At 42.6% G+C, this 16,580-nt stretch overlaps 1 protein-coding gene across 1 annotated transcript; it reads left to right on the top strand.

Moving 5' to 3' along the window:
- Positions 1-2,422: 2,422 nt before the first annotated feature.
- On the top strand, positions 2,423-13,494 carry LOC142209022 (phospholipase A2 inhibitor and Ly6/PLAUR domain-containing protein-like). Its single transcript, XM_075277957.1, has 6 exons — positions 2,423-2,536; positions 9,203-9,322; positions 9,828-9,977; positions 10,178-10,318; positions 11,730-11,905; positions 13,153-13,494. The coding sequence occupies exons 1-6, from the start codon at positions 2,485-2,487 to the stop codon at positions 13,180-13,182; spliced, it is 669 nt and encodes a 222-aa protein (XP_075134058.1). The 5' UTR covers positions 2,423-2,484; the 3' UTR covers positions 13,183-13,494.
- The last annotated feature ends 3,086 nt before the right edge of the window (positions 13,495-16,580 follow it).

Below are 16,580 nucleotides of genomic sequence, written 5' to 3'. Positions count from 1 at the left end.
AGGTCCTCTATATACTACACCACACAGGACAGATCCTCTATATACTACACCACACAGGACAGGTCCTCTATATACTACACCACACAGGACAGGTCCTCTATATACTACACCACACAGGACAGGTCCTCTATATACTACACCACACAGGACAGATCCTCTATATACTACACCACACAGGACAGGTCCTCTATATACTACACCACACAGGACAGGTCCTCTATATACTACACCACACAGGACAGGTCCTCTATATACTACACCACACAGGACAGATCCTCTATATACTACACCACACAGGACAGATCCTCTATATACTACACCACACAGGACAGGTCCTCTATATACTACACCACACAGGACAGATCCTCTATATACTACACCACACAGGACAGATCCTCTATATACTACACCACACAGGACAGATCCTCTATATACTACACCACACAGGACAGGTCCTCTATATACTACACCACACAGGAGAGAGGACAGAACCTCTATATACTACACCACACAGGACAGGTCCTCTATATACTACACCACACAGGAGAGAGGACAGATCCTCTATATACTACACCACACAGGACAGATCCTCTATATACTACACCACACAGGACAGGTCCTCTATATACTACACCACACAGAACAGATCCTCTATATACTACACCACACAGGACAGACCCTCTATATACTACACCACACAGGACAGGTCCTCTATATACTACACACACAGGACAGGTCCTCTATATACTACACCACACAGGACAGGTCCTCTATATACTACACCACACAGGACAGATCCTCTATATACTACACCACACAGGACAGATCCTCTATATACTACACCGCACAGGACAGGTCCTCTATATACTACACCACACAGGACAGATCCTCTATATACTACACCACACAGGACAGATCCTCTATATACTACACCACACAGGACAGATCCTCTATATACTACACCACACAGGACAGGTCCTCTATATACTACACCACACAGCACAGATCCTCTATATACTACACCACACAGGACAGGTCCTCTATATACTACACCACACAGGACAGATCCTCTATATACTACACCACACAGGACAGACCCTCTATATACTACACCACACAGGACAGGTCCTCTATATACTACACACACAGGACAGGTCCTCTATATACTACACCACACAGGACAGATCCTCTATATACTACACCACACAGGACAGGTCCTCTATATACTACACCACACAGGACAGATCCTCTATATACTACACCACACAGGACAGATCCTCTATATACTACACCATACAGGACAGGTCCTCTATATACTACACCACACAGGACAGGCCCTCTATATACTACACCACACAGGACAGATCCTCTATATACTACACCGCACAGGACAGGTCCTCTATATACTACACCACACAGGACAGATCCTCTATATACTACACCACACAGGACAGATCCTCTATATACTACACCACACAGGACAGGTCCTCTATATACTACACCACACAGGACAGATCCTCTATATACTACACCACACAGGATAGATCCTCTATATACTACACCACACAGGACAGATCCTCTATATATTACACCACACAGGACAGGTCCTCTATATACTACACCACACAGGACAGATCCTCTATATACTACACCACACAGGACAGATCCTCTATATACTACACCACACAGGACAGACCCTCTATATACTACACCACACAGGACAGATCCTCTATATACTACACCACACAGGACAGATCCTCTATATACTACACCACACAGGACAGATCCTCTATATACTACACCGTACAGGACAGATCCTCTATATACTACACTGTACAAGACAGATCCTGTATATGCTACACCACACTAATACCTAACATCTGCTATACAGTACTATCACGGCAGATGTCAGGAAGGGGTTTAGCAGACCCAGACGCTGAAGCTCTGAACACTAGTGTGAGTCTGGCATCACTCAGGATCGGCCCCTGTACCTGATATCCAGCACGTCTCGATGAATTGCAGAAGTCTCCAAACATAAGACTGAACACTGAGTCTATATATAACTTGATAGATTTTTCCAAAAAATTGTGAAAACTTAAGAAAAGCCTATAATTGTACTTCCTTAACCATAGAACCATCTAACTACAAGATTGATAAATACTGAATCCGTAGAAGCAGAATGTGTCATAGTTTCCAGATTTCTGGCCATTGTACAAACATTCGCTCGGGGAGATTTATGGATCATCTTTCATTTCCTTGCATACAGATCCACTTCTATACATTAGGGGGCTTCACACTTCTCGGGGGATGGAATCCATTTCCTCTGTTTTCCGTATGTTGGGGGTTTTATAGTCATTATTGTGTTGGGAGTCTCGCAACGTATCTCAAGTTCCCGCCCTGTGTATCACACGAGAGCCACCCACTCTGCAGAACAGAACAACACCGGACTCCATCTGAGATTTGCAGCGTCTGCTCACACTCACCATGGTCTTCTGTCTTCTGTTCCTTAGTGTCATTTGTACACTAACAACAACAGGTAAGTGACCCCCATCATTTGGGATTTTCTTGCGAGGTTTTCCGAACAAAAGTCTTCTTTAGGAGTGACAACTGTGCTCCTAAAACCCCTCACACCCCTCTCAACACTTGTACCCCTTACACCCATGTATGTTCATTATACTGAATTAGGGGTCCGGATGGTACAAACAATTAGGATTTGTTACACCCATCAGAGTGTGACGCTCCTGTTTTACTGTAGAAGAACTAAAGAAGACGACTAAGAACCTTTCAGTATGGAGACCGACGCGGACCCAATCCTATAATAATGTAACATGCAGACTCATAACATACTGATCTCCATCCTGTCCTATACAATGTATCGCCTGCCCTGAATATTTTCGTCTAAGAATGGGAGTGGTGGTTCCGCCCCTACATCGTACCCTATGTATCACTTGGTTATTTGATCCTCTCCGTGACATGAATGTATATCCGTCCTATAAACAATTTACATTGAGACACTTTCCATAGAATGTAATAGGCTCCATCATAGCTTGTTACATTGTAACACATGGTAACCACTCCTATGAATCTATGTCTAGAACGAAGGGTTAATGGAATTAGAGAGTCTGCCTAAAGGATAGGTCATCGATGCAAAAGCCTAGGCGAAAAGCATTGCATGAAAAACCACGGTAGCAATGTCGCAGGGAAATGATGAAATTAGGGATTTGATCAATTCCCAGAAGATGTTACAATAACAACTCTCTTGGGTCAGAAGGTCAGTGACTTGCAGCACGAAAGGGCAGGTCACTTCTTTTCCCTGGGAAGAAACCGCTCGCGGAAAAAGGAAGTGAACGGATCCCATTGAAGTCAATGGGAGGCGGTTTTTTGAGCCGGATTCTGAGGCGGAATCCGCATCAAAATCCTGTGTGAAACCAGGCTTACCTCACCACTCCATGACGCGCTTCCGACGTGACGCACACGAAAAATGGGTTCAGATCTAAAAAAAAAAAAACAAACTCACCGGAAATAATACAAGTTCTATGTTTTGCTTGTTACCACTCCCCCTTTTACTCACCGCTCCCATCCGGCGTCCGTGTCGGCCAGTCATGGCCAATCCCTAGTTTCATCATTTCCTTGCGACAGCGACGCAGCAGAAAGGCTTCTTCCATTATATCCATAGGGAAACCACGACGTGACTGATGGCAACAATGTATCATCCTGCGATATAGGAGAAGTGAAATGTTACATTGTAACGCATCCCTCAGTTATGTTACAACTGCTCATGTACAATGACATCACGCACAAGTCCTAAATTGTTGTGAGTGGCGGTTTTATTCTACTCTTGTCACTTTCGAGGTGAAGGTTCCTGAAGACCCCCACTAGATTTATCATCATTTCGTCCAGAAATTTTTTTGCACCCCATGCAATATACTGCCCACAATGTTTGGCCTCTGCACTGTATACTGCCCCCATGTTTTAGCCCCCACAAGATATAATGCCCCCATTTTTTGGCCCCCACATGATAGACTACCCCAATTTTTGGCCTTCACACTGTATACTGCCTCCACTTTTGTGGTCAACACACAGTATACTGCCCCATTTTTTTGGCCCCCACGGGATATACTGCCCTCAATTTTTTGCCCCCTACTCAATATACTGCCCCAATTGTCTGGCCCCAACACAATATACTGCCCCAATTTTTGGCCTCCACACTGTATACTGCCTCCACTTTTGTGGTCAACCCACAGTATACTGACCCAATTTTTTTGGCCCCTACACAATATACTACCTCTACTAACAGATCTGTCCCTGATATATCCATTGTAGTCTCCGGCCTTACTATAACTCCTAGGCAGCAGGCCCGCTGCCTCGGGGTCATGTTTGACGCAGACCTTTCCTTCACCCCTCATATTGAATCACTCGCACGTTCATGTCACCTCCACCTCAAAAACATCTCCAAAATACGCCCTTTCCTTACCAGAGATACACTAAAGACACTTATTGTCTCTCTGATTCATTCTCGCCTTGACTACTGTAACTCCTTACTAATCGGTCTTCCCCTCACTAAACTCTCCCCTCTACAATCTATTCTGAATGCAGTGGCCATGCTCATCTATCAGGCTAGACGCTACAGCGATGCCTCTGGTCTGTGCCGGTCACTACATTGGCTGCCTATTCAATATAGAATAAAATATAAAGTTCTCCCCCACAAGGCTCTCCATAATGCTGCACCTCCATACATTTCCTCCCTCATCTCTGTCTACCGCCCAACCCGTGCTCTCCGCTCACTCAATGACCTAACACTTACATCCTCTATTATCAGAACCTCCCACGCTTGTATACAAGACTTCTCCCGAGCTGCACCACTTCTCTGGAATGCTCTACCCCGGACAATCAGATTAACTCCCAATTTCTACAGTTTCAAGCGCAAACTAAAGACGCATCTTATCAGACAGGCCTAGCACAATGTCTAATGTAAACCCTTAACCCTCCTCTGTCCCCGCTCCCACATTTCCCCACATGATATGATGTCATCTCAGGATAACTTTATAGGTCCAAGCTCCATCCACATGTTACAGGACACGACTGGTGACGGCTCATAAAGTTTTATGTTTATGCAATGACAGTCACCTCTATTACAAAAGTGTCTGACCTCTGCATAAGCAATGCCGCCCCTGCTACCTCTTGTGTCACCCCCTCTACCTCATAGATTGTAAGCTCTTGTGAGCAGGGCCCTCAGTCCCATTGTGTGAAATGACTTTCTATGTTATGTATCTTCCTGTCTGTATTTGAACCCTACAAATTGTACAGCGCTGCGGAATATGTTGGCGCTATAGAAATAAAATTTATTATTATTATTATTATTATTATTATTACTTTTGTGGTCAACACATGATATACTGCCCCCACACGATAGAGGACCCCAATTTTTGGCCTTCACACTGTATACTGCCTCCACTTTTGTGGTCAACACACAGTATACTGACCCCATTTTTTGGCCCCCACATGACATATTGCCCCTATTGTTTGGCCCCTACACAATATACTGCCTCTACTTATGTGGTCAACACACAATATACTGCCCCAGTTTTTTAACCCCCACACGATATACTGCCTCTACTTTTGTAGCCATGACACAGCATACTGCCCCCCTTTATTTGGTCCCCATACAGTATAGTGCCCCCTGTTTTGCTTTGCACTACTTGATGCCACAACCTATTGGATTATTGTAACAGGTAGTAGCCAATATTTTACTCACCTGTCCCTGCTCTTGTCTGGTCTACCTCTGCTTTGGCCTCCACTGGGCACACAGATGTTCTTCATTGTAGGAACATACTGAGAAGCGCCCCCCGGAGTCCAAAACAGAGGTGGGCCTGGACGGAATCAGGGGTGGGTGGATGAAATATTGGCATAACGATAATTCAATAGGTGGTGGTTGATTAATAAATAATGATACAATGCATCCCACCCATGCGGGGCCCCATGGAATTGCATGGGTTGTATTATTACCAAATCTGCCACTGGATGTCCCGGTAGGGCGTGGGGCAATCTGGTGGGGATGCCTGTGTTCTATTATAGCCCTGACCGTATTATATGTCAGTATGTTAATGTCTAGAGTACTACATATAGTAGCGTAAATGTGCAGAATACCAGCTGGGGTCCCTTCGCCCGGGGCGAGGTAATTACCCTCCTACTACATGGGGCCCCCTCACTTTGCCCTCCATTAGAGATCCCCCCACCCCACACTCCTGCTTAGCTCTTTTGAAGTTGAAGGTTTCAGGTTTCCATTAAGTAGAATAAGAAAGGGGGCGTGCGAAGACCACGCAGAGGAGGGGGCTCGTCCGGGCTGAGCAATGTAAACAGTGAAAAAACAAGACAGGATCGGTGCATTAGTCAAATGCAATGCAATGTTTGTCACCTGACACTGCTGGGACTGGTAGTGCCGGCGACACAAGCGCTCGTGCACAAGTACAGTATCTAGTGGGCTCGGTTTGGATGTTTCTTGAGGGAGCGGTGGAGGAGGGGGAAGGGGATTGTATTGAGTGATTGTGCTGTAAATAGCTCATGGCCTCATGATGGGGAGCTTCATATTCCCTGTATGATATGTGTCAGAGATGGAACAGATGAGAGAGCCGGACACAGAACAGATGTGGACAATGGTAGAGGTGCAAATACAGGAGGGGAGATAGGAAGCCCCATACCCGTATACCTGTATACCCATAGACTATCTATCTATCTATCTATCTATCTATCTATCTATCTATCTATTTATCTATCTATCTATCTATCTATCTATCTATCTCCTATCTATCTATCTATCTATCTATCTATCTATCTATCTCCTATCTATCTATCTATCTATCTATCTATCTATCTACCTCCTATCTATCTATCTATCTATCTATCTATCTATCTACCTCCTATCTATCTATCTATCTATCTATCTATCTCCTATCTATCTATCTATCTATCTATCTATCTATCTATCTATCTCCTATCTATCTATCTATCTATCTCCTATCTATCTATCTATCTATCTATCTATCTATCTATCTCCTATCTATCTATCTATCTATCTATCTATCTCCTATCTATCTATCTATCTATCTATCTATCTATCTATCTATCTCCTATCTATCTATCTATCTATCTATCTATCTATCTATTTATCTATCTATCTCCTATCTATCTATCTATCTATCTATCTATCTATCTATCTCCTATCTATCTATCTATCTATCTATCTATCTATCTATCTATCTAACTATCTATCTATCTATCTATCTATCTATCTATCTACAGTGTTGGCCAAAAGTATCGCCCCCCCCCCCTGCAGTTCTGTCAGATAATCCTCGTTGTCTCCCAGAAAATGATTACAATCACAAACTCTTTGGTAATATCTTCAATATCATTTATTTTGCTTGAAATGAAAAAACACAAATCATTGATCATTTTACACAAAACTCCAAAAATGGGCCGGACAGAAGTATTGGCGCCCTCAGCCTAATACTTGGTAGCACAACCTTTAGACACAATAACTGCGCACAACCGCTTCCGGTAACTAGCAATGAGTTTCTTACAAGGCTCTGCTGGAGTTTTAGACCATTCTTCTTTGGCAAACTGCTCCAGGTCCCCCCTGAGATGTGAAGGGGGCCTTCTCCAAACTGCCACCAAGAGATCTCTCCTCCCCCCCCCCACAGGTGTTCTATGGGATTCAGGGCTGGACTCATTGCTGCCACTTTACAAGTCTCCAGGGCTTTCTCTCACCACCATTCTCTAGTGCTGACCTGAAGTGTGTTTTGGGTCATTGTCCTGCTGGAAGACCCCTGACCTCTGAGGGAGACCCGGCTTTCTCACACTGGGCCCTACATGATGCTGCACAATGTGTTGGTCGTCTTCAGACTTCATAATGCCATGCACACGGTCAAGCAGTCCAGTGCCAGAGGCAGCAAAGCAACCCCAAACCATCAGGGACCTCCGCCATGTCTGACTGTAGGGGGCGTCTTCTTTTCTATGAAGGCCTCTTTTTTCCCTGTAATCTCTATGTTGAGGCCTTTTCCTACTTTTGTCTCCTCTGACCAGAGAACATTCTTCCAAAACGGTTTTGGCTTTCTCCGGTAAGTTTTGGCAAACTCCAGCCTGGCTTATGTCTCTGGGTAAGAAGTGAGGTCTTCCTGGGTCTCCTACCATACAGTCCCTTCTCATTCAGACGCTGACACTGGATAGTACGGGGTGACACTGTTGTACCCTCGGACTGCAGGGCAGCTTGGACTTGTTTGGATGTTAGTCGAGGTTCTTTATCCACCATCCGCACAATCTTGCGTTGAAATCTCTCGTCAATTTTTCTTTTCCGTTCACATCTAGGGAGGTTAGCCACAGGGCCATGGGCTTTACACTTCTTGATGACACTGCGCACGGTAGACACAGGAACATTCAGGTCTTTGGAGATGGACTTGTAGCCTTGAGATTGCTCATGCTTCCTCACAATTTTGCTTCTCAAGTCCTCAGACAGTTCTTTGGTCTTCTTTCTTTTCTCCATGCTCAATGTGGTCACACAAGGACACAGGACAGAGGTGGAGTCAACTTTAATCCATTTCAACTGGTTGCAAGTGTGATTTAGTTATTGCCACCACCTGTTAGGTGCCTCAAGTAAGTAACAGGTGCTGTTAATTGCACAAATTAGAGAAGCATCACATGATTTTTCAAACAGTGCCAATACTTTTGTCCACCCCCTTTTTATGTTTGGTGTTGAATTATATCCAATTTGGCTTTTTGACAATTCTTTTTGTGGTTTTCCATTGAAGACAAAATAAATGAAGATAATAATACCAAAGAATTTGTGATTGCAATCATTTTCTGGAAGAACGTGAGTATTATCTGTCAGAATTGCAGGGGTGCCAATACTTTTGGTAAACACTGTAAGTAATGTATGTACACAGTGAGCAGCAGAATAGTGAGTGCAGCTCTGGAGCATAATACAGGATAAGTAATGTAATGTATGTACACAGTGACTGTACCAGCAGAATAGTGAGCGCAGCTCTGGAGTATAATACAGGATGTAACTCAGGATAAGTAATGTGTCATCAATTCTTCTACTGCACGTATATAGCTATAACTAGTTATATACATATATACATTTATACTGTAGATCTAGAACTTTGCATATGAACATTGTACATTGTATTTATTAGTTTCCTTCTTCCAGGTTATTCTCTCTCTTGTGTACAATGTAAGGATGCGACTGATGTTCCATGTACGGGAGATTCAGAACCCTGTCATGCTTCAGATGAAGTCTGTATCTCTAGATCTATACTGACCATAGTAGGTATGTGGGAAATGATTGATAAAGGAAGCTTCTTTTCTGTTATGATGTACCTTTTTACATATATCATGGAGATTCTGCCTCTTTGAACATATCTGTGACTGTAAGTAATAAGTATATTCATGTACTATATACTAATTGTGAATTTTATTTGCAGTACCCCTCCTGACCACATGGTGTGCTGCTACAGGAAAATGTACAAGGCTTCTATCTTCATGCATGTAATGCCGTATTACTAGGATCCCCAACCAGTCCCCCACTTATGAGATATAAATAGGTCTCTGCTTCGTGCACAATTGTATTATAGTATCAAATAAATACAACTCTGCCTTCCAGCAGCCACCATTAGGGGGAGCTCTCTGCTGTCATCTATACTGCCTTATACAAATCCCATATACAAATCTCATAGCAGACTCCACTTTCCTGTTTATAGACCCCGGACCAGGAACATTTGGCACGTCGGGGTTACTTACAGCATTAATCTCCATTGAGCTTCATGTCTTTACAGCTGGTGTACCGTTCTCCAAAATGTTTATGAGAGGTTGTGGGGAACCCGCTCAGTGCTCTCTATCCAACAGTTTCAGCACTCCTCATGGCAGAGTCATAACCAGCACCACCTGCTGTAACAAAAATGATTGCACCCCTCCTCGACCCACATGTAAGTACTTGTACTCGCCTACATAGACAATAAGCACTGCGTTGTATAAGGTTAGCCAAAACGACCTACAGTATTCATTGACCAGGAGATTACCCTACAGCCAATTGTTGCTGCTTTGTAGTCTGACTGTGTAGTCTGGACCGCCCTCTCTTCTGTTTTTGTCTCCACAATTGTCACCCTCTTTTCTTCCCCTATGTTAGTGCCTTCTGTAACCTCCAATAAAAATGGCGTCGTCTGCAAGAGCTGCCAGACCTTGGAAGCCACACCCTGCGTTTCTAACATCTACATGGACTGTGTTGGAAATGAGACCAAGTGTATATCTCAGGTGACGAAATTCTCAGGTAATTGTCTGGAGCCCAAACTATATAACTAATGGGGCTGATGTCTGGTCTCCGGGTCTCCTACCTCATCCTATAAGTCTTTGTAATCAGGTATCCACTAGGTCATCCAGTCATTGTGTGCCCACCCATTGTCACAAGTATTCTTGTTGGGTTCAAAGAGAGACAAGCCTAAATCTCAAAAAAAGTATCCCACCTAGTCCAAGGAAATGTAGTCTTGTGGAGACATTAATGATGAGAAAGGCCCTAGAAGGTGCCTAAATGTTTTCATGTAGTTCTATGGAGACATCAGGGAAGAGGAAGGTCCTGGCAGGGCTCTACATAAAAGTAGTTCTGTGGTGACATTAAAGGGATTCTACCATTAAAAATCTTTTTTCTGTGGCTAACATGTCGGAATAGCCTTTAGAAAGGCTATTCGTCTCTTACCTTTAGATGGGATCTCCGCCACGCCATTCCTTAGTAATACCGGTTTTTACCGGTATGTAAATTAGTTCTCAATGAGGGTGGCTGCCCGAGAACAGGATCCTGCGCCACCTCTATCTTCTGCTGGATCCTCCCCTTCTTTCTTCGGCTTTCTTCTGACGCCTGCGCAGTTGGCTCTGCCACTGAGACACTAGCAGAGCTGACTGCACATGCGCGCAATTGCGGGCTCGGAACTATGGCCGTGCATGCGCAGTCGGCTCTACTAGTGTCAGAACCGACAGAGGTGAAGCCGCCGAAGAAAGACGAAGCAAGAAGGGGAGGATCCAGCAGAAGATAGAGGCGGTGCAGGATCCTGTTCTCTGGCAGCCGTGGGGACGCCCTCGCATTTTCAGTGCTGGGGCCCGCCCCCATCGCTGCCAGAGAACTAATTTACATACTGGTAAAAACCGGTATTACTAAGGAACGGCGCGGCGGAGATCCCATCTAAAGGTAAGAGACGAATAGCCTTTCTAAAGGCTATTCCGACGTGTTAGCCACAGAAAAAAGATTTTTGATGGTAGAATCCCTTTAATGAAAAGGAAAGTCGTAGCAGGTCTCTACTTTAATATTTGGTGACATCAATGAAGAGGAAGGTCCTAGCAGGGCTCTATGTAAATATTTATAAGTAGTTCTATTATGACATCATTGAAGAGTAAGGTCCTAGAAGGGCTCTAACAAAATAGTTTATATTAATTCTAAAGTGAAAACAGGGAGATGAAAGGTCCTGGCAGGGCTCTAGATATGTAAAAGTGTTATAGTATGTTTACGGGCAATATTCTTACATAGTTCCTCTGTTAAATCTACAAACCCAATCCGACAATCTATATTTGATGGACAATTTTGTTTGGTTCTCAAGTTTAACTTCAAGTAAGCTCCATGACAGTCTGCCTCTGGGGGGCGCTATGTAATATACCGTTTTTCTCGTCCTTACATATTTCTCCTTTGACCCTAGGATTGCCATCATCCGCTATACGAGGTTGTGCCACTCCAAACTTGTGTCGGTTTCCTCACGAGAAAGGGACATTTGGACATTTGGAGTATTCGACAGATATCACCTGCACAGACGGGGGCGCCAGTCTCCATTACTGCCTGTCTCTGCTGGCTGTGACCTTTCTTGTGCTTTTCAAGGTCTTGAATTAAAGTCCAATATCCGAACCCTAATCCAGTATTACGGATCATTTAACCCCCACGAGTTCTTTGACTCTCCACTCGTCACGTTGGTCAATTAATGTATCTGTTTCTGGGAAAGCTGGGTGACTTATAATAGGACGACTATAGAAGATGCCATCCAGCTTTCCTTCACTGATGAAACTTCCCTGGTTTCTCCATCTCACTGTCTTGACCTTTTTTTAATTTGACTATTGTAAAGTCTGGGAAAGCTGACTATCCCAGACCCCAGACTTTACAATAATTATAAAACCTGCTTCATTAATCATCATCGAGGACAGCCGTTTCAATGTTATTGCATCTCGTCAGCCCGATGTAGAGAAGACTAACCTGGTAGAGTTCAGAGGCTTAGACAGGGTAAGGGGGGTATCTCACCTCTCACCTCTACCAGGTTAGTCTTCTCTACATCGGGCTGACGAGATGCAATAACATCGAAACGGCCGTCCTCGGTTGAGAGACTATACCTGGTAATAATCCCAGCATCATTGCAAAACAAAGGCCTCTTGGAAGGTCGAGCATGATGTTAAAGGGAGCAGCCTTTATTGGGCTAATCACTGAGATTCTGTCTTTCTAATTACATCAGGGAAGACAGGCTTGCACATTCCAGTGAGCGCCCTCTATTGGTTTGCAACACTGAGACACCTGACTTCCTAATTACATCATGGAAGACAGATTTGCATATTCTTCCCATGGTCCCTTGCACAGTGGAGTGCTAAAGGCTTAATAAGTCTCCACACACCTATATGGTGGTCTCTCCCTAAGGAGTGACGATACCCCCCTTACCCTGATTTTATATGGTAACCCAGCTTGCCTATCGTACAGGCTTTGTCAGACGTCTGGGAAAGTTGGGTTTCTTGGCGTTCACAATAATAGACCCTGCCTGTAAGCAGTGATATTAGAAGGAAGGGTATATCAGTGTATAAGGACATGGATCTTGTACAGGAAAGCTGGGTGAGCTGTATTAAGGACTGTAATGATTGTCACCCAGCTTTCCCAGAAACAGATATAAATGAATATCTCTTGACAGAAGGGGATGATTCATATATGAAGAATATATTTACATATATATATATATATATATATATATATATATATATATATATATAGTTATTATATAGCTATATGGCTCTGTGCTCCTATAGACGTACAGATGTAGCAGAGCTGAGTTTCATGAATTGGTTTTTGTCTTCATTGTGATGATTTTTTAGGTTTCAGACACCGGTCTCACCGCGCCCTGAAGATGACTGCACTGCCCTAAGGGGCCTTAGTGTTTATAGAAGAGGAGGGGACGGCGGCCATTGTACACACTTTGCCTTGGGCCCATAAACATGTTAGTCGTTACGTCCTCAGTGTTACTGTAGACCTGTAATGAACAGTCTGTGCTGAATACTACCTATGCAAATATCCTGCCTGAAGGGGGCAGCGTTATATCCGCACTGTGTAATATACATGGCCTTTTCCTGTGATATTATTTTGCTGCATTTTTGTTTTTAGAGATTTTTGTATGAATTTTTAAAATTTATTAATATATGAGTGAAATAAAGCGACGATGTGAGGAATTATATTATATGTGTTATAGCAAAATAAATGACGGATTTATGCAAAGCCCAAATATTATTATTATTAATGGTATTATCTGGTTTAGCAGAATTAATACACCAACAGCTGATGGCTTAAGGAAAATTACATTGTCACATCTCAGTAATTAGATCTCTACCTGATAACGAGCTGTGCACCTGTGTGTCCATCACATGACCAGGTATCATATATACTCTTAGGACTCCTAGGAACCTATCTATAAAACATAGTGTAGAATACTCTTAGGACTCCTAGGAACCTATCTATAAAACATAGTGTAGAATACTCTTAGGGCTCCTAGGAACCTATCTATAATACATAGTGTAGAATACTCTTAGGGCTCCTAGGAACCTATCTATAGTACATAGTGTAGAATACTCTTAGGACTCCTAGGAACCTATCTATAGTACATAGTGTAGAATACTCTTAGGGCTCCTAGGAACCTATCTATAAAACATAGTGTAGAATACTCTTAGGGCTCCTAGGATCCTATCTATAAAACATAGTGTAGAATACTCTTAGGGCTCGTAGGAACCTATCTATAATACATAGTGTAGAATACTCTTAGGGCTCCTAGGAACCTATCTATAAAACATAGTGTAGAATACTCTTAGGACTCCTAGGAACCTATCTATAAAACATAGTGTAGGATACTCTTAGGGCTCCTAGGAACCTATCTATAAAACATAGTGTAGAATACTCTTAGGACTCCTAGGAACCTATCTATAGTACATAGTGTAGAATACTCTTAGGACTCCTAGGAACCTATCTATAGTACATAGTGTAGAATACTCTTAGGGCTCCTAGGAACCTATCTATAAAACATAGTGTAGGATACTCTTAGGACTCCTAGGAACCTATCTATAATACATAGTGTAGAATACTCTTAGGACTCCTAGGAACCTATCTATAGTACATAGTGTAGAATACTCTTAGGACTCCTAGGAACCTATCTATAAAACATAGTGTAGAATACTCTTAGGGCTCCTAGGAACCTATGTATAAAACATAGTGTAGAATACTCTTAGGACTCCTAGGAACCTATCTATAGTACATAGTGTAGAATACTCTTAGGACTCCTAGGAACCTATCTATAAAACATAGTGTAGAATACTCTTAGGGCTCCTATGAACCTATCTATAAAACATAGTGTAGGATACTCTTAGGGCTCCTAGGAACCTATCTATAAAACATAGTGTAGAATACTCTTAGGACTCCTAGGAACCTATCTATAGTACATAGTGTAGAATACTCTTAGGACTCCTAGGAACCTATCTATAGTACATAGTGTAGAATACTCTTAGGGCTCCTAGGAACCTATCTATAAAACATAGTGTAGGATACTCTTAGGACTCCTAGGAACCTATCTATAATACATAGTGTAGAATACTCTTAGGACTCCTAGGAACCTATCTATAGTACATAGTGTAGAATACTCTTAGGACTCCTAGGAACCTATGTATAAAACATAGTGTAGAATACTCTTAGGGCTCCTAGGAACCTATGTATAAAACATAGTGTAGAATACTCTTAGGACTCCTAGGAACCTATCTATAGTACATAGTGTAGAATACTCTTAGGACTCCTAGGAACCTATCTATAAAACATAGTGTAGAATACTCTTAGGGCTCCTATGAACCTATCTATAAAACATAGTGTAGAATACTCTTAGGGCTCCTAGGAAGTTATCTATAAAACATAGTGTAGAATACTCTTAGGGCTCCTAGGAACCTATGTATAAAACATAGTGTAGAACACTCTTAGGGCTCCTAGGAACCTATCTATAAAACGTAGTGTAGAATACTCTCAGGACTCCTAGGAACCTATCTATATAACATAGTGTAGAATACTCTTAGGGCTCCTAGGAAGTTATCTATAAAACATAGTGTAGACTACTCTTAGGGCTCCTAGGAACCTATCTATGAAACAGTGTAGAATACTCTTAGGACTCCTAGGAACCAATCTTATAAAGATAGTGTAGAACACTCTTAGGGCGCCTAGGAACCTATCTATAAAACATAGTGTAGAATACTGTTAGGGCTCCTAGGAACCTATGTATAAAACATAGTATAGAATACTCTTAGGGCCCCTAGGAATCTATCTATAAAACATAGTGTATAACACTTTTAGGGCCCCTAGGAACCTATCTATAAAACATAGGGGCCCTAAGAGTGTTATACACTAGGAACCTATCTATAAAACATAGTGTAGAACACTCTTAGGGCTCCTAAGAACTTATATAGTTGTAATAAAAAGTTTATATACCCGGGCGGATCTTTTAGGGGGGTTTGGCTTTTTTTTTTTTTATAGAATATGAATGATTACATTTTTTTCCTTCACTCATGGTAGTGGTTGGTTGAAGCCATTTATTGTCAAACTTCTGTGTTTTTTTCTTTCTTTTAAAATCATATTGACAACCAAAAACATGAAAATGACACTGTTCAAACATTCACCCTGGTGATTTTGGCCTGATAACATGCCCCATGAAAGACCCACACTTTCTGACAGATGGCAAATTAAAGCAGGGGCAGCTTTCCTAGAGAAAAATGTCTAGGTATCCTCCATCAAGGTTGGGCCCATGTCATTAATTGGCAAAATGCAGTAGAATACATTAAGTGGTATGTCAGTGACTGCACCATCAGCAGCCTGACCAGGTTCTTATAAGTTGCACAACCGCCGGCTGACTGGGTGTATATTGCTGTTTCATGGAAGAAGAGGAGAAGGAGAAAGAGTCAGTGATAACAATGACCATGTGTTAGGTGTGGCCCACCTACAAGGAAGATCATGGGGAGAAGGAGTAGGATGGTCTTGTTCACGTTCCCTGGCAGTGCCACTGCCAAATTCACTTTGCCAAGTAAGTTGGTGATGCCTTTTCATGTAAGTTCATAGAAATGTTGTTCCTACATTAGTTCCTGGACGGCCATGTTTGCAGATTTAGCAGATTGTCATGGATTTATAGTTTGACAACATAGAAAATTCCCAAATGGGAGATGATTGCTTGTAGTTGCTGCACCATCAACAGCAGAAATGGAAACATGTTTTCAATGTCTAGTTTAGC

Source organism: Leptodactylus fuscus, chromosome 6 (assembly GCF_031893055.1).
Source record: "Leptodactylus fuscus isolate aLepFus1 chromosome 6, aLepFus1.hap2, whole genome shotgun sequence".
In the NCBI taxonomy this organism is placed as follows: domain Eukaryota; kingdom Metazoa; phylum Chordata; class Amphibia; order Anura; family Leptodactylidae; genus Leptodactylus; species Leptodactylus fuscus.
This window is presented reverse-complemented; position numbering and strand designations above follow the sequence as displayed.

What these genes read in the sequence shown, in the direction of transcription:
- LOC142209022 (XM_075277957.1), top strand. Translation starts at nt 2,485, where the DNA reads ATGGTCTTCTGTCTTCTGTTCCTTAGTGTCATTTGTACACTAACAACA. An exon ending in CACCCCTCCTCGACCCACAT is followed by an intron (nt 9,978 to 10,177) that starts GTAAGTACTTGT and finishes CCCCTATGTTAG; the next exon opens with TGCCTTCTGTAACCTCCAAT. An exon ending in CCTTTCTTGTGCTTTTCAAG is followed by an intron (nt 11,906 to 13,152) that starts GTCTTGAATTAA and finishes ATGATTTTTTAG; the next exon opens with GTTTCAGACACCGGTCTCAC.